The sequence below is a fragment of the Leptodactylus fuscus genome, chromosome 1 (assembly GCF_031893055.1).
Source record: "Leptodactylus fuscus isolate aLepFus1 chromosome 1, aLepFus1.hap2, whole genome shotgun sequence".
Lineage (NCBI taxonomy): Eukaryota > Metazoa > Chordata > Amphibia > Anura > Leptodactylidae > Leptodactylus > Leptodactylus fuscus.
In genome coordinates, this window is record NC_134265.1 from 152,410,444 (window position 1) to 152,428,793 (window position 18,350).

General features: G+C 45.7%; 1 protein-coding gene across 1 annotated transcript in view; it reads left to right on the forward strand.

Annotated features, from left to right (window-relative positions):
• The window catches only part of CEMIP2 (cell migration inducing hyaluronidase 2), a 100,787-nt gene extending 87,924 nt beyond the window's left edge, over positions 1–12,863 (forward strand). Inside the window, exon 24 of the mRNA XM_075278799.1 lies at positions 12,386–12,863. Within this exon, the coding sequence (XP_075134900.1) occupies positions 12,386–12,582 (197 nt within the window). The 3' untranslated portion in view covers positions 12,583–12,863. The remainder of the gene's footprint in view (positions 1–12,385) is intronic.
• The last annotated feature ends 5,487 nt before the right edge of the window (positions 12,864–18,350 follow it).

Below are 18,350 nucleotides of genomic sequence, written 5' to 3' on the forward strand. Positions count from 1 at the left end.
AAATCTTTGAAAGGCCGATATCCTGATTGCTACTTAATCACAAATTTTTGGGAGGCAAAAAAGGTGGAATAGAGACTTGGGCTTGATTGAATAAGGCTCCTGTAGGGTTAAAGCCTGCCATGAGTGCCTTTTGGGTGAGGGTTATTACTGCTGATAGTGGGACCATAAACTAGTACTTTCCTTTTCCCAGGCCTCCAGGACTGGTAGCTCTTTGTTTGTATACAGGTCCCCCCCTGCTGATGTCGCCATTGACTTCCCAGGGACCACTGCAGCCAAACACAGGCATCTGGTATTGTAATCTCTTGATAAACTGCACATGACTGCTGTGACATGCTGTTTATAAAGAGGTCAAATCATACAGCAATTGGAGCTATGGTGTGCCAATCCAAGTGTCTGAAGGACACACACAGTTACACCAGATATTATTACATAAGCAAAAGCACTGATGCCCAATATTAAAACATAACATTTATTTATTCCTATATAAAATACCTTGATCCCTTATAAAATATCCTTGTGTAAGGACAACAGATAGTCAAGCTTTCAGACTCAGCACATGAGTATTATTCTTTCCTCACCCATGTAGCAAAGCCCAACCGTCTATCAGATGTAATAAATAGAAACGGTCTTACCAGGTCTAGTCGCCGGCTGGAGTACTGTAGACAAAGGGTTAATTCAGGAATCCTCCCTATACATATTCTCACAATGACCCTCAGTTCCCCGTAACTCCCGCCCTGACAAGGGCAGTCCACAGCTGTCCCTTACAGTTGCCTGGTATAATACCGTATATATCCCTACGCGTTTCCTGGCACCGTATTGCGCCAATCATCAGGGGATTTTCAAAAACACTAAAGTATCCAAGTACTATGCCTACCCACAGTGGTGAGACTAGACTAACTTAGCTAGACAGTGCTAACTAGCATGACTACCAATAATGACTATGATAGCAAATGAGGAACGATACCTGGTTTCTTTTTAAAGCCATCCAAGCTCCACCTTTTCTTCTGTCACCAAGTCCATTCCCATACAAACTGTCCGGAGATTTCGCGCCCTTTCCGCGCCTGGTGATGACGTAACATGGGACCACGTCATCCCCCTTCCCCTTCTCTGTAAACGGAGTGCCGAACAGAGATAATGCACATGCGCATTCAGCGTCAGGCGTCTCCTAGGAGATTCTCACGTGCACACTACACAGCTCGGCCGTACAGTGACGGCCGGCACTCACATGTCTTAACTCAGCAGCTCGTGTCTCAGCAGAGAGGGCCAGGGGCTGGCAATGCCTTAGCCACGCCCTTCATCCATTGATCTCTCCCCCACTCACAGTAACCTGGCAGTGGGGGCTCCTAACTACCCAGGACATACTGCATACTGTTAACCCCTTACTCTCCCATCTCTTTTTAAAAAAGGACCTAGACGGGTGTTCTTAAAGGGGCCACATATACAGCTAGAGCCGCAACTATATTGCTCCTAGAGCATTTTTGGCCAGTTCATTACAGTTAATTTTTATTCTACAGAAACACCTTTTTTCGAGGCTAATAAATTGATGGTTAGGAGCATGTGTATCTAAACATCCCTCCCCTTTCGCATTTAAGATTAGATAAAACAACAAAAGTTCAGTTGTTCATTTAGCCCCCGAGGGGCCTCCGTTTTTAACCTGAAAATCCATCTTGTTTCACACTAACGTTTTTTTTATTCCAATCACCCCCTCTCGGGTTCGGTTTTACAACATCAATCCCTGTGAACCTAAGACAATTTGGATTCCCCTGGTGCAATGTATTCACGTGTCTCGCAACAGGGGTATCAACTGGGTATACCCCTGTTGCGAGACACGTGAATACATTGCACCAGGGGAATCCAAATTGTCTTAGGTTCACAGGGATTGATGTTGTAAAACCGAACCCGAGAGGGGGTGATTGGAATAAAAAAACGTTACAGTGTGAAACAAGATGGATTTTCAGGTTAAAAACGGAGGCCCCTCGGGGGCTAAATGAACAACTGAACTTTTGTTTTATCTAATCTTAAATGCGAAAGGGGAGGGATGTTTAGATACACATGCTCCTAACCATCAATTTATTAGCCTCGAAAAAAGGTGTTTCTGTAGAATAAAAATTAACTGTAATGAACTGGCCAAAAATGCTCTAGGAGCAATATAGTTGCGGCTCTAGCTGTATATGTGGCCCCTTTAAGAACACCCGTCTAGGTCCTTTTTTAAAAAGAGATGGGAGAGTAAGGGGTTAACAGTATGCAGTATGTCCTGGGTAGTTAGGAGCCCCCACTGCCAGGTTACTGTGAGTGGGGGAGAGATCAATGGATGAGGGGCGTGGCTAAGGCATTGCCAGCCCCTGGCCCTCTCTGCTGAGACACGAGCTGCTGAGTTAAGACATGTGAGTGCCGGCCGTCACTGTACGGCCGAGCTGTGTAGTGTGCACGTGAGAATCTCCTAGGAGACGCCTGACGCTGAATGCGCATGTGCATTATCTCTGTTCGGCACTCCGTTTACAGAGAAGGGGAAGGGGGATGACGTGGTCCCATGTTACGTCATCACCAGGCGCGGAAAGGGCGCGAAATCTCCGGACAGTTTGTATGGGAATGGACTTGGTGACAGAAGAAAAGGTGGAGCTTGGATGGCTTTAAAAAGAAACCAGGTATCGTTCCTCATTTGCTATCATAGTCATTATTGGTAGTCATGCTAGTTAGCACTGTCTAGCGAAGTTAGTCTAGTCTCACCACTGTGGGTAGGCATAGTACTTGGATACTTTAGTGTTTTTGAAAATCCCCTGATGATTGGCGCAATACGGTGCCAGGAAATGCGTAGGGATATGTACGGTATTATACCAGGCAACTGTAAGGGACAGCTGTGGACTGCCCTTGTCAGGGCGGGAGTTACGGGGAACTGAGGGTCATTGTGAGAATATGTATATGTAAGGGGGGAGGAGGAAGGGAAAGACACGGCAGCCGACTGACTACCGGGGCTCTTGCAGGAACTTTTAGGATACAGCGGTTCCACGGACAGGCACAACCACACCAGACACGAAGTAAGAAATATAAATTTTACTCTATACCCTTTTGGGGTGAACTCCAGGCTAACAGGCCTGATGAAATCAATAATTACAAGACACTCAGCCGAGGGCTGAGACCCCTGAGTGACACTGCACCGTGACCTAATATGTCAGAACTAGTGAACTATGCCTTTAACTAGCGGCTACATATATATAGCAGCTGCAATTTACCTATTAATACCAAGCTAACAAAACAATGTAAGTATGCAGAGGAAGATCACCTGCGGTGTCACACTGGGGTTAACAATATCACAGTTTACTATTTAACTTACCCACTCCCCAATATCCACATTTCAACACACTACCCCAACCCTGCAGGGAAGACTTCAGCAACCGGTTTTGTTTTATCAGAAGTTGGTGCTTAGCTGCACAAGTCTTAGTGAAACAAATAACTCCTCTTATGACATACTTCTGGTACTATAATCCAGGATATAGTGTCTCTTTTGAATAGCAGGACAACACGTGCTGTATCTCCGTTTGGATAGAACTCGCTTTAAAGCAAAATGGCCGGAACCAGTCTATGCTAGGTTTTTGGCGCCAAAAAAAAAACAAAAACAAAAAAAAAACTATTTACTGCGTGTATACACTATTCACCCTTATGAAAGGTGAATCGGAGCTCCGCTTACCCGGGTTAGCAAGGGGGCGAACAGTCAGATGGACTTTCCGAAGGAAACAGGAATTTCTTTGCCTCCAGGCAACTGGAACACGGTGTCACAAGGGCTGGTCCTTCTTGTCATCCGCTCCGCGGCGTCTGCACAGCAATCGTCTCCAACTCTCCTGACATGGGAACCAGCAACAGGTTCGGGCTTCTCCAGAGCTGGCCCTGGCCTGAAACAAGCGTTGCAGGGCAGCGGATGGCAATGGATTGTCCCTCAGATCTCTCACTGCTCACAGCCAGCTTCTTCTCCCCCACTACAGCAGTCCACTTCCTCAACTCGTCACTTCCTGGTTTTTCCTTTACCTAACACAGCGGCATCTTGTGGTCAAAAAGAATTACTACAATAGAATTTTTCATTACAGAAACATCTCCTTTTACCACTGCTATTATCACATCACACACTTGTCAGTGAGAAGTGTTCTGAGACTGTATAGCATTAGTCACCCCGTGACACACCACCCCACTAGAGGTCGGCGTCCTCGACAGACCTCCCCAGACGAACTCATCCTGGGCGTATCGCTGTGGGGGAACCCCAGCATTAGACCTTGGCGTTCTGCGTAAAGTCGGGGCATCAGTCACTTCATTCCCACAGGTCGGCTCAGGTTCCTGTACAGGAGCAGCCATTAGTGTCGTCCCCTCCCGTGGAGGTAAGATCACCACGGCTGGAACCGTTTCAGACATGGGAACTGGTACATCCCACCACTCATCGGGATCAATCTGTGCAGCAGGTGTGAAGGTTGGGGCTGTCGGATTCAACCGATGCACCTCAGTCTCCGTTGTGGGAGTCTCTGAATTACAAGGTCTGAGCATATTACGGTGAAGAGTCCGGGTAACTCCTTCACCCCTTTCAGGCTCTATCTCATACACTGGTCCGTCAGGGATGACCCTTCGTTTTACTCGATATGGCATTGCCTCCCACCGATCATCCAACTTTCCCGAGGGTCTCTTGGCCCTTACTAACACCCTGTCCCCAGGTTGGAAGGGTTCATGTTGAACCGGGGTCTTGTCTGGGTGACTGGACAGTCGGGTTTTGTCAATCACCAATCGGTGTATGGTCTGCAGTTTTCGACGGTGTAGTTCTACCCAGTCATCGGGCGAGCAAGCGCCCTCTCTCTCAGGATTTGTCAAGTTCAATTCTTCAATCTCCCGTCCGGGATGCCCAAACAGCATCAGGTATGGCGTGTAGCCGGTGGTACTATGGACCCGATTATTATAGGCCCAGAGCAACTCAGCTAAGCTCTCTGGCCACCGAGCTTTTTGATCTTTCTCCAACGTTCGCAACATCTGAAGGAGGGTGCGATTGAATCGCTCACAGGCCCCATTCCCCTCTGGGTGATAAGGAGTCGTCCGGGATCTGTGGATACCATACACCCGATACAACTCCGACATGAGCCGCCCCTGAAAACATGCCCCCTGATCTGAGTGAATACGAGTGGGGCACCCATACACTTGGATGAAGTGCTTACACACAGCCCTGGCGGCAGATTCGGCAGTCTGATCTTTCGTAGCTACTGCTACTGCAAACTTGGTAAAATGATCGGTCATTACCAAACAGTACTGATGTCCGCTGTTGGAGTGTCCTATCAGGACATAATCAATCATCAGCACCTCCAACGGCGCAGTGGTCCTAATCGTCTGAGTGGGGGCCCTTTGTTCTGGGGGTTTAGCGAGCTCACAGGCCCTGCAGGCTTGGCACACGTCCTGCACTGTCTGCTCAAGACCAGGACAATAGACAAATCGCTGGAGCCACTTGAACGTTTTATCAGGACCAAAGTGGGCCCCTCTCACATGAGCCTCACGGGCAACTTCCCTGGCACTGGTACTTGGTATTACTAGTTGCCATCTCACCTCCAACTCAGTCTCTAAATATACTTTACGGTACAGTAACCCATTCTCACACTTCAGTCTATCCCACTGTTGCATTACTCTTGCCCCCATAGGTGGCAAGCGTTTGCGCTCCATCGGGGTAGGCCACTCCTTTGCCATCACCCACTGCTTGATCTTTCTTAGGGTCACGTCATCATTCTGAGCATATACCCAATCTCCATGGGTTTTCCCAAGCAACACTGGTCGGTCTGTCACCACCCCACTTGTCCGTGCCAGTATCACAAACAAGGGTATTCTACCCAAGTGGGGAACCTCTGAGTCTTCCAACTCTCCATCCTTATCTCGTCCGGAGTCATCCGGCGTCACTCGAGACAGGGCATCCGCATTTGCATTTTCTCTACCGGATCGGTACTTGATCTTGTACTTGTACCTGGACAACCTGGCCATCCATCGCTGCTCCAAAGCACCCAACTTTGCATTGTCTAGGTGCGCCAAGGGATTGTTGTCGGTCATAACAGTCACTTCCGCTCCTGTCAAGTATTCTGAGAATTTCTCCGTCATGGCCCACACTAGGGCCAGTAGTTCCAGCTTGAATGAACTATAGTTGTCAAAGTTCCTCTCTGTCTCCCTCAGGGACCGGCTTCCATAGGCTATGACCCTCTCACGGCCATCTTGTTCTTGGGCGAGCACCGCACCTAGGCCATGGAGACTCCCATCTGTGTATAACATGAAGGGCTTGTCAAACTGCGCATAGGCGAGTATTGGTGCACTCGTCAGGGCTTCCTTCAACTCCTCAAACGCCTGTTGTTGTTTCTCTCCCCATGGAATGGGCTGGTTCTTTGGCCCCCGGGAGGTCCCCCTCAGCAATTCGTTCAGCGGTCCTGCCTTCTTTGAAAAATTTCTTATGAAGCGCCGGTAATATCCAGCTAGGCCCAAGAATGCGCGAAGTTCCCTGAGGGTTCTTGGGACAGGCCAGCGTTGTACCGCTTCCACCTTGCTGCTTGCCGGTTGCACCCCCTCAGCAGAGACAATATGCCCCAGGTACTCAATCTGTGTCTGGAACAGCTGGCACTTCTTGGGCTTGACCTTGAGCCCATGCTCCATCAGGCGCTTCAGGACTTGTCTCAGCCTCTGAAGATGTTGTTCGAAGGACGATCCGAAGACCACAATATCGTCCAGATAGATGAGCACTGACTCAAAGTTTAGGTCACCAAGACAATACTCCATGAGTCTTTGGAACGTGCCGGGGGCATTGGACAATCCAAAGGGCATCCTTCTGAACTCATACAAGCCCATCGGCAAGATGAACGCTGTTTTCTGTCTGTCTTCTGCTGCCATTGGCACTTGCCAGTATCCGCTCGCCAGGTCTAGGGATGAGAAGTATTTCGCCTTTCCCAATGCGGATAAGGATTCCTCGATCCGCGGCAAGGGATAAGAGTCTCTCACTGTCTTTGCGTTCAGCTTCCGGTAGTCGACACAGAAGCGTAAGGTGCCGTCTTTTTTTCGGACCAGCACCACCGGGGCAGCCCACGGACTCTGACTTGGTTGTACCACGCCATTATCCAACATTTGATGTAACATCTCCTTCACTTCTTGGTACATGTTTGGTGGGATCTGTCGATACCTTTCACGGATTGGGGCCGTGTTCCCGGTCGGTATTCGGTGCTCGATAGCAGACGTACAGCCAAAGTCTTCGTCATGCCTAGAAAATGCAGCTTGGAACTCCCATAGGGTCTCTTCCACTAGCCGTACTTGGTCTGGACTCAAAGAGGGACGGTTTATTCCCATCATTTCCAGGATCTTCCTCCCATTCCACTCGGGCGTGGGTTTTTCAGGTTGATCCATCTGTACCGCCAAGGTCCAAACGTCCCCTCTCTCTTCCCTAAGAGTAAAGGGTCTTCTCCGGGCTGTCTCACCCTGGTGTAGGAAGACTCTGGCGACCTTGACTCTCCTTGGTAGGGTCACTTCATGATCCTGTAGATTCACGCACCGCACCGGCACTCGCCCGTTTCGGACTGTGGCCACCACTCGCCCAAACATCACACCAGTTATCTCTTCACACCGCTCTACCGGTTCCAGCTCGACATCCAATCCGTCCACATTCAGATTGGTCCCCACAGGCAACATCAATGTCCGTTCCTGCCGGGGAGGTATTTTTACGGGCGCACCATTCGGGGTATACACCGCCCCCAGCCGGTGGTTTTCAGGGAGTCCCTTCTGGATTCGGCAAGTCTGGACAATTTGCCGGAAAACTTGCTGTGTTGGCCTATGTGCCGTAGTCCGCTTCCAGTACTCCGGTCCTTTCTTGGTGAAAAGCACGTGGTTCAGGTCTCGCAACACATTCATGCCTAGAATCACCGGGACCTCCGGCAAGTAGGTAGACTTGACAAGGATAACTCCCTTGACTCCTAATTCTTGGCCACAGGCCCGAAGCCGCATCCAGACTACCCCATGTACAGGGATAGTTCCATTATCTGCCGCTCTCAGTCGGATAACCATTCCGGTGTTTGGTCGCATAAGGTGGCCATGGTGCCGTTCAAAATAGTCTAAGGGCATTGTTGTCACTTCAGAACCCGTATCCACTAGGCAGGGGACCTTCTTTCCCTCAAAACTCACTTCCAGCACGGGGCTTTTTGCGATCAAATCATGTGGGCTTTTTGGAGCACTTGGGCCCCCTGATACCCCCGCGGTGCGCCCTCTTATCGCGGAGGTCTCCCGTTTAACGGCGGTGAGTTGCTGGGCCTGGCCCTTCTCGGTCCTGGGCAGTTCCTTGAGATATGCCCGAACTCTTGACATTGCCAACATTGAACATTGCTATAGTCCCACTCCCGAGGTGGTGGCCTCTGTCGCAGTTGGGGGTCAGGAGGAGAGCGATACCACGGCCGTGATGGAGATGGCCTTCCCTGTGGTTCCTCTGTTTGCCACATGGGGGGTCTTGCTGAGCATTGACATGGGGGCCCGTCTGAGGGAGTTGGTAACGGGTTCCCAGCAGCAGGAGTCTGTACCCTACTCTGCACCTGGCTCAATTGTTGGGTTAGCGCATCTATAGTACGCTGCATTTCTCTCATCTGGGCCTCTGTCTCACCCCCTACAGCATTGGTCATCACCCTTCCAGCTCTCTGCATGGCGACCTGACCCACCTCTGGCTCCTCCATTTGAGTCCTGGCGATGGTCTCCTCCAGAATCTGGACAAAGGTCAGGGTCTTGTCCGCCAGCACGCGGTTCTGTAGTTCCCGCCTCACCGTACTCAAACATAATCCCCGAATAAAATAGTCCCTCAACAGCTCGTCATCTTCCTCAGGGGCACGCTGGGCGTGGGATTCGGCCCTCCGGACATCAGCTAACAACCCCTGTAGTTCATTAGCATACTCAGGGACGGTCTCCCCCTCCCCCTGTCTCCGATTAACAAACCGGGCAAGTAAATCAACTGACGGGGCACGGTTCCCGTAAACCTTCTCCAACCTGTTTACTATGTCTGTCACCGTACTCCTCTGGGACTCTGGCAGTAATGTGATTGTCCGTCGGGCATTCCCTTCCAGAGCATTTATCGCTACCTCCGGTTGGAGTTCGGGGGCTAGATTACACAGTTTAATCGCACTCCTCAGTCGTTCAGTCCAATCGGTCAGCAACATGTTATGTCCGTCAAATTTAGTCAGTTGGTTTAAGATGGCACCTGCTGGTAAACACCTGACTGGGGCTGTCGGTGCAAGGGTAGGTGCAACAGGCGGGAGGACAGCACCTACAGCCACCCCGCCATTAGGCACACGGTCCGCGTCCACCAAGGGCGCGTCCCCAGATGCGTTGTCCATGTCCATGGTGGCACCGTATCCTGCCGACTACGCCAAAAATGTAAGGGGGGAGGAGGAAGGGAAAGACACGGCAGCCGACTGACTACCGGGGCTCTTGCAGGAACTTTTAGGATACAGCGGTTCCACGGACAGGCACAACCACACCAGACACGAAGTAAGAAATATAAATTTTACTCTATACCCTTTTGGGGTGAACTCCAGGCTAACAGGCCTGATGAAATCAATAATTACAAGACACTCAGCCGAGGGCTGAGACCCCTGAGTGACACTGCACCGTGACCTAATATGTCAGAACTAGTGAACTATGCCTTTAACTAGCGGCTACATATATATAGCAGCTGCAATTTACCTATTAATACCAAGCTAACAAAACAATGTAAGTATGCAGAGGAAGATCACCTGCGGTGTCACACTGGGGTTAACAATATCACAGTTTACTATTTAACTTACCCACTCCCCAATATCCACATTTCAACACACTACCCCAACCCTGCAGGGAAGACTTCAGCAACCGGTTTTGTTTTATCAGAAGTTGGTGCTTAGCTGCACAAGTCTTAGTGAAACAAATAACTCCTCTTATGACATACTTCTGGTACTATAATCCAGGATATAGTGTCTCTTTTGAATAGCAGGACAACACGTGCTGTATCTCCGTTTGGATAGAACTCGCTTTAAAGCAAAATGGCCGGAACCAGTCTATGCTAGGTTTTTGGCGCCAAAAAAAAAACAAAAAAAAAAAAAACTATTTACTGCGTGTATACACTATTCACCCTTATGAAAGGTGAATCGGAGCTCCGCTTACCCGGGTTAGCAAGGGGGCGAACAGTCAGATGGACTTTCCGAAGGAAACAGGAATTTCTTTGCCTCCAGGCAACTGGAACACGGTGTCACAAGGGCTGGTCCTTCTTGTCATCCGCTCCGCGGCGTCTGCACAGCAATCGTCTCCAACTCTCCTGACATGGGAACCAGCAACAGGTTCGGGCTTCTCCAGAGCTGGCCCTGGCCTGAAACAAGCGTTGCAGGGCAGCGGATGGCAATGGATTGTCCCTCAGATCTCTCACTGCTCACAGCCAGCTTCTTCTCCCCCACTACAGCAGTCCACTTCCTCAACTCGTCACTTCCTGGTTTTTCCTTTACCTAACACAGCGGCATCTTGTGGTCAAAAAGAATTACTACAATAGAATTTTTCATTACAGAAACATCTCCTTTTACCACTGCTATTATCACATCACACACTTGTCAGTGAGAAGTGTTCTGAGACTGTATAGCATTAGTCACCCCGTGACATATAGGGAGGATTCCTGAATTAACCCTTTGTCCACAGTACTCCAGCCGGCGACTAGACCTGGTAAGACAGTTTCTATTTATTACATCTGATAGACGGTTGGGCTTTGCTACATGGGTGAGGAAAGAATAATACTCATGTGCTGAGTCTGAAAGCTTGACTATCTGTTGTCCTTACACAAGGATATTTTATAAGGGATCAAGGTATTTTATATAGGAATAAATAAATGTTATGTTTTAATATTATAAAGAGGTCACCTGTGAGGTCTTTGGCTGCAGCAGTCACCTGCCACAATCTGTATACAGGTGATCATAGCTGCCACTGCTGGAAACTGAGGCTCAGGGAGAGGTGACTATGTTTTGTTTAAGGCTCCACTAGCAGCAGTATTAAATTCTAAAAATAATAATAATGAAACCGACAATCCCTTTTAAAACTTTTCTTGGCCTTCAATCCTGGTATGCCTGTGTAATGAAGTAGAGAGTTGCAGGTGGATGTGGAAGAGGGAAGACTTTCATTCTAATCTTTTCTGCATTTTCTATCTTTTCTTTTTCTTTTCCTTTTCATTCCTCCCTTCCTTCCGAGTCAGAGGGTGAGCAGTTGCATATCTAATCTCCCCTAGTGATGTGAATATGTATGTGGACATAAGTGCCACGTATGTTTTCTGCACATCACAAACAGCAGGTTTTGTGCATCTTGGGCTTTGGATGGATTAGACTTCTAGCTGCAAACAAAGTTTGTGGTTTTTTTTTTTTGTTTTTTTTTCCCCTTAAAAATTCTGCTGCAATAAAGGTTTGCACAAAAGTATCTACCAGTGTAAAATATTAGTGGTATTTTCACAATGTGCTAAATGTTTACATTCAAAACAAAGGTACCGTATATTCTTGAGTATAAGCTGACTTTTTCAGCACAGTTTTTATACTCAATTCAGGGTCCAACCCAGGGTTGGACTGGCCCACCAAGACCCAACTATTAATCCTCATTTTGTTAATACAAATGCATTGGTCATGGGCCCCCAATCGTTTCCTTAACTAATGCATTTGCATTGGCAAAATGAGACACAGAGCACAGGACCCGCATAAATTAAACAAACTGGGAGGTCCTTTAGTGCTACAGTAATGATATAGGAAACTCCCCCTTCTCTAGCAAGAGAGATGAAAGCCTAGGAGCCCCAGCTGCTGCCCTGCATTGAGGAGAGGAAGCTAAAATAAAGTGAAAGTAAAGCGCACAGGTACCTGCTTGAGCTACTATAGGTATTTGGGGTTATTAATTTAGTTTCAGTAACTCCATGTGCCTCACATTAATAACAGTTAACCCCATCATGTCCCTCATATTAACCCCTGTGTGCCCCATATAAGGGTTACTAATATGTGAGGCACATGGGGGTACTAATAAATGACCTTAATTATGAAGAAACCTAATTATTACCTCCATATCTCACATATCAGTAACTCTTATGCGAGGCACACAAGGGGTTAATGTGAGGGACATGATGGGGTTAACTGCTATTACTATGAGGCACATGGAGTTACTAAGCTGTAATGCACATGACCAGACTTTTTATATTCGGGTCGGCTTATACTCGAGTATATACGGTATAATGCTTATCACTGTAATGTGCACTGTATCATGGTGGGGGCATTTGAACATGCTTTTAAATACCAAGCAATTTGTAGTACTACTTAGTATGCTTTTATTTACTCTTGTAAAACTGACAATTTCTAACCTTCTCTGCATATGTTTTCTTTAGGTAGCATTTCCTTCATTGGATATAATGGAAACTTTAAACCCTCTTGGACAAGACTATTCACGAGTCCTGCTGAGCAGGGCATTGGACTACTGGATAGTTATATTCCTTTACAGCATGATGCTTATGAATGTCGAAGAGTCGTCTCGAAAAAAAGAAAAGATATAGAACTATTGAAGAGAGCTTTAAATACACATTAGTTTAATCTTTGCCTAGGGGCATCCAAGCAAAATGTGAACTAACTTATTTAATTTATAGCAGTTACACTGTTATCCAGCATAAATCATGTTACTGTGTTTATTACAGCTGTGGGCCTAAAATCAAAGCCCCAATGCCAATGCACCTTCTAGTTGTATATAATCCTTAATGTTTTCACTTTTTTAATACTGTTTTGTAAAGATAGGTTTTTGCAGATGTTATGATTTTTGGTGGTTTTGTATGTGCTGTAAACTGTATTTTTATACTTTTTTTTTTTTTTTTTTTTTTTTTTATTACTGATATTTTATGATTGTTTTTATGGATATGACTGGAAGCGTTTTTAAGTGCGTGTTTCTTTGCACCGTTGTTTACTTGAAAGATATTTATCATTAAAATCTTTCTACAAATCAATAGTATTGGTATTCACTAATCCTTAGAGGAGGTATAAATACAGTTTTATGTGTAACTTTATTTCTTGGGTTAGATGAACAGTTTTTAACTGCAACCATTTTTTTCATGTTTCCATTGTAGCAAAACCCATATAATAGGGCAGATTTCTTATGCCTTATACAGCAGGTTTTTGTGTTTACTGCCACCATGTTAGTTTCCACAAGGACACCAGATTTATTCATTTATTTCACGTATGAGCTTGCAAAGATGTCCATGCAGGAGAACCACCCCAGCAGAGGAGGCAACTTGGTGAAAAATTCATTCCTCCTAACTATCCCCTAGGTTTCACATAAAGCATTAGTTATAGCAGTAGCAAAAACAGGCTCTGCATGCTATTTGCAGGCTCTGATTACTCTATATGTTAGATCCAATTGGAAAAAAAGGATCCTTATGCAGTAGGGCCTAATGCCCTCAATTGAGAGAAGCAGATGATGTCGTAGAAATTAGAGTTGTGTGATCCTGATAAAGGGAGTTTACCAACTACACGGTCTACCAATATGCATTTGGACACCCATGCAAATGAAGATATCTGTGGTTGTGATGTACGTCACGCCTTCCACCATTAAATAGGAAACAGCCTTGGCATTAGTCACATGCAAGATGCCATGAAGTGCAGAGTTGTCTGATTTTGAGAAAGAGGTAATTGTCGGGTACCACAGAAATGGTTGATCCTTAAGGGACATAGCAAGTGAACTGAATTACCCAAAATAGACAGTGGCCTATGTGATTATGAAGTGGAAGATGAACTGTGATTGTCGGAATGTGCCCTGAGTCGGCAGACTTCCGAAATCGGGAGATGGAGATGCACGAGTGCTGGCCAGAGAAACCGCACCCAACTGATGGCTCACATACACCAGGAGTTTCACCAGGCATCCGGGAGTATTGTGTCTATCAATACCATCCGTAAGGAAGCATCTGCTGGGTTCTACCAACTACCGAATATGAATAAATGTTGTTTTTCCATTCTACCACAGGTGTTCAAATACTTATTGGTAGACAGTGTAGACTTGGCCTATAGAACTGGCCCCACAAAGTTACAGAGCTGAATGCACTGAAAAATATACCTTTCATTGTAATTGTGGTTTCAGTAGATTTGCGGTAAAAATGTTTGAAATGAGAGCACTCGGCGCGCACACCTCAGCACCTGGAGCACCACTGAATCTGTTCTCTTCGCTCCTGTCTCGAGCCAGTAGCGTATTTTGCAGCGGGAGTTGGTATTAAATCCTGACTTGCGAAGCAGAAATTCTTTACACTTTGTGGGACATTAATCAACAATTTTTTTTTCACCTGATTTTGCCGTTACACCTGCGTTATGACGTGTTTGCGCCTTTTTTCTATGATAGAATTCCCTATCCATCACTTTGTGATTTTGGTAAGAAAAGTAGGCGTGCCTGGTTAGGCGGGCATGTGTTTGTCGGATTTATTATTTACATCTTTTTTAAAAAGGCAGAAAGTCATTCCACTCGGGGAAATGCGAACAAAACAGTGCGGACTACAGACCATAATTGTACAAGCATAAGACACATGCAAAATTGTACAAAGTTGGCAGGCTTAATATTTACATCAATTTTATTAATCATATTCAATTACTTGTGTAGAATCCTAAAATTTATTGTCAACTCAAATGCATGACTGCATCAAGAATGCAGAGCAGAGGGGTAGCTAGCGGGGAGGGGTAGGGGGCAGAGGGTGCGGCGGACCTGGCCACACTTCTCCTTTTAAGAAAAAAATTTTTTTTTTTCTTTTTGGATTTTGTGGGCAAAGTTTGCTCTGAGACAGAAAAATCAAATCTCTTCATTGCACAAGCTGAAAGGATTTGAAGCCATATTTGCAGATTCAGGGAAGTCACTTGTTTCTGCTTCTTTAAACACTATTCTGATCTGCGTCTGCGCCTTATTTATTATGTAGGCAAAAAAAAAGGCCAACGCATGGCGAGGACTTGTGCATGAAAATCAATAGATCATGCCAGAAACTGAAAGGGCACAACTGAAGAAAATTTCTTTGAAAAAAGGACATTTGATAAATAACCCCCATTGTATTTCTGTTAAGAACAGTGGGAGCATGAGAGCAAGTGCAGAATTATCCTGAATCCTATCCATTTTGCAGGTACTATAATACATTACTTTTTCGCAGCATGGGGCCCCGGCCTAAAAGACTTGTTTTCTTCCACCGGTAGACAGGGAGCAATGTACAGTATTGTGCAAAATTTTTAGGCAGCAGCAATAAAAAATGCTCAAAAGTAATTGCTTTCAGGACAACAAACGCACTAGAAAAAGCTTCTCCTTTTTTAAAAATTCTTAACTGGTTATTGTTGTTCTAAGCTTTGTTACTTAGTAAAGAAATCCTTATACTTTTGCCACAGCCTTTAAACCTCCAGATTGCACAACTATTTTTGAGGGCCTTCAATAATTTGGATAAACCTAATACTGATGTTATCAACATCCCCTTGTACAAAAACACCTTCGCATACACCTTTTTTTTTTACCCCTACTAAAACTACAGTACAGTGATACCTCGGTTCTCGAACATAATTCGTTCCGGGAGGTCGGTCGAGAACCAAATTGTTCGAGAACCGAAACAAAAAAAACCATCGGAAATAATGGAACCTGGATTAATTCGTTCCAAGCCCCAGAAAATGCCTATTTACTGGCCTAATTTGTATATAATATGTAGAAAAACATGAGTCTCAACAAGAAATAAGAAATAAAAGTGTATTTATTAAAACAAAAAAAATAAAATGTATTGTACAGTACAGTAAATTGTGTTTCATTTACTGTACCTGTACCAACCTTTATGGCAGGAGGGAATGAATGTGGAGGGAGGAGGGAAGGGGGATGGTTATTGTTCTGATGGGAAGTCCTCTTCAATAAAAACAGAGGGTAACTGCTCTTCGGGTGTTTCTGTTCTCTGTCTCTTTTGCTGAGGAGAATCAGAATCTTGCTCTGCAGTTGCTTGTCTGATTTCTTTATGGAAGAATTTGTCAATGGTTTGCTGTTTTTTTTCTCCTTTGCAAAATTTTGCGGAAAGTGGACATAACATTGTCATTAAAAATGTTAACTGCTCTATTTGCTACCACTTTATCAGGGTGATGTTGTTCAACAAAATTGGCGATTTCTGCCCATTTAGCACACATTTCATGAATAAGGCCACTAGAAATATCCTCCACTCTCTCCTCTTCTTCAGAAGAAATTTCTTCAACCATATCCTTCTGCTGTTGTTGTTGTAGGTGCATCAGTTCCTCGGTGGTTAACTCAGCAGCGTGACCTTCCACAAGTTCGTTGATGTCATCTTGTTGAATGTCAAGGCCCATGGTCTTTCCTATGGCCACAACATCATCAACCACAGCAACATCTTCATCAACGACAGGAGCTGACTCGGGTTCTAAAGCCTCACTGTCCCTTTCAGGCCAAAGTTTTCGCCATGCAGCATACAATGTGCGATGAGTGACATTACTCCAAGCAGTGTCAATCAAGTTTACACAATTCAGGATGTTGAAGTGTTCTTTCCAAAATTCCCTCAGAGTTAACTGTGTGTCATTTGTCACTTCAAAGCACTTCTGGAAGAGGGCCTTTGTGTACAATTTCTTAAAATTGGATATGACCTTTTGGTCCATGGGTTGCAAAATAGGGGTTGTATTGGGGGGTAAGAATTTTACTTTTATGAAGCTATAGTCATCAACTAGATCTTCTTCTAAAGCTGGGGGGTGAGCAGGAGCATTGTCCATCACTAATAGACATTTTAATGGCAAATTTTTTCCTGTCAGGTATTCCTTCACTCGAGGTGCAAAAACTTCACGCACCCACTCTGTAAAGAATTGTCGGGTAACCCAAGCTTTGGTGTTAGACCGCCACATCACAGCCAATTTACTCTTCATGACATTGTGTCTTTTGAATGGCCGGGGATTGTCAGAATGATAGACAAGCAAGGGTTTTACCTTGCAATCACCACTTGCATTTGCACAAAACAAAAGAGTAAGCCTATCTTTCATAGGCTTGTGCCCTGGTAGTGCTTTTTCCTCTTTGGTTATGTAGGTGTTGGCTGGCATTTTTTTCCAGAATAATCCGGTCTCATCGCAGTTGAAGACCTGCTCAGGAACAAACCCTTCTGCCTTGACATAGTCACTAAATTCTTTTATGAAGCTATTAGCAGCCTCCTGGTTTGCACTAGCTGCCTCCCCATGCCTAGTGACGCGATGTATGCCACTTCTGTGTCTGAAATTCTCAAACCAACCTCTGCTGGCTTTAAACGTGAAAGCACCTTCACCACTTGTACCAGGTGTTTCTGTGTTCAGGTCACTAAATATTTGGAGTGCTTTCTCACAAATAACGACCTCATTGATGCTGTCACCTGCTAACTCTTTTTCTTTAATGAAAATAAGGAGCAGCTTCTCCATTTCCTCCATTATCTAAGGCCTTTGCTTAGTTAACAGTGTAACACCTTTGGCAACACTGGCAGCCTTTATAACAGCTTTATTCTTAAGGAAGGTAGAGATGGTTGATTTTGGCATGCCATACTCTGCAGACAGATCCGACACACGTGTGCCCTGTTCATATTTGCCAATGATTTCTTTCTTGAGTTCAATCGTTGTTCTCACAGCTTTCCGCTTACCTTTGTCTGCATTACCACTTCTGGCTTTCTTTGGACCAATGTCTAAGGGTTAAATTCAGTGTACAGTACAGTACAGTAATTTGCAGTACAGTGCAGTACTCTCTCTCTCTCACTGACTCACAATGATGACGCAGGTAAGGCGCTGGGCCGAATGAACGCCATTCGGCTCAACTCGGCTAATCTCGGACGTTCGGCTGTTCGAGTTCCAAATATTTGTTCGGATTCAAAGACAAAATTTTCTCGAATTTCCTGTTCGAATACCGATTTGGTCGAAAGTCAAGGCGTTCGAGAACCGAGGAATCACTGTATATACTCGAGTATAAGGCGACCCGAATATAAGCCGACTCCACTAATTTTACCACAAAAAACTGGGAAAACTTATTGACTCGAGTATAAGCCGAGGGGGAGAAATGCAGCGGCTACTGGAAAATTTCAAAAATGGTGGGAGTTTTTGGGTGCAGTAGTTGCTGAGTGCTGGGGAAGGGGAGGGGGTGTTTTGGTTGTCCTCAAGCTCGGGGAAGAGGCAGACAGTTTCTTTTTCCCCCCACTTGGAATTCAGCCTGGCTGAATATAGGGTATCTGCAGTGCTCCTATTAACCCTTCCCGATGGAACAGGAGCACTGCAGATCCCCTATATTCAGTAGGCCGGGCACTTTCAGACACAGGGATACCTAATGTGTATGTGTTTCACAGTAATTTTCTACCTTTACAT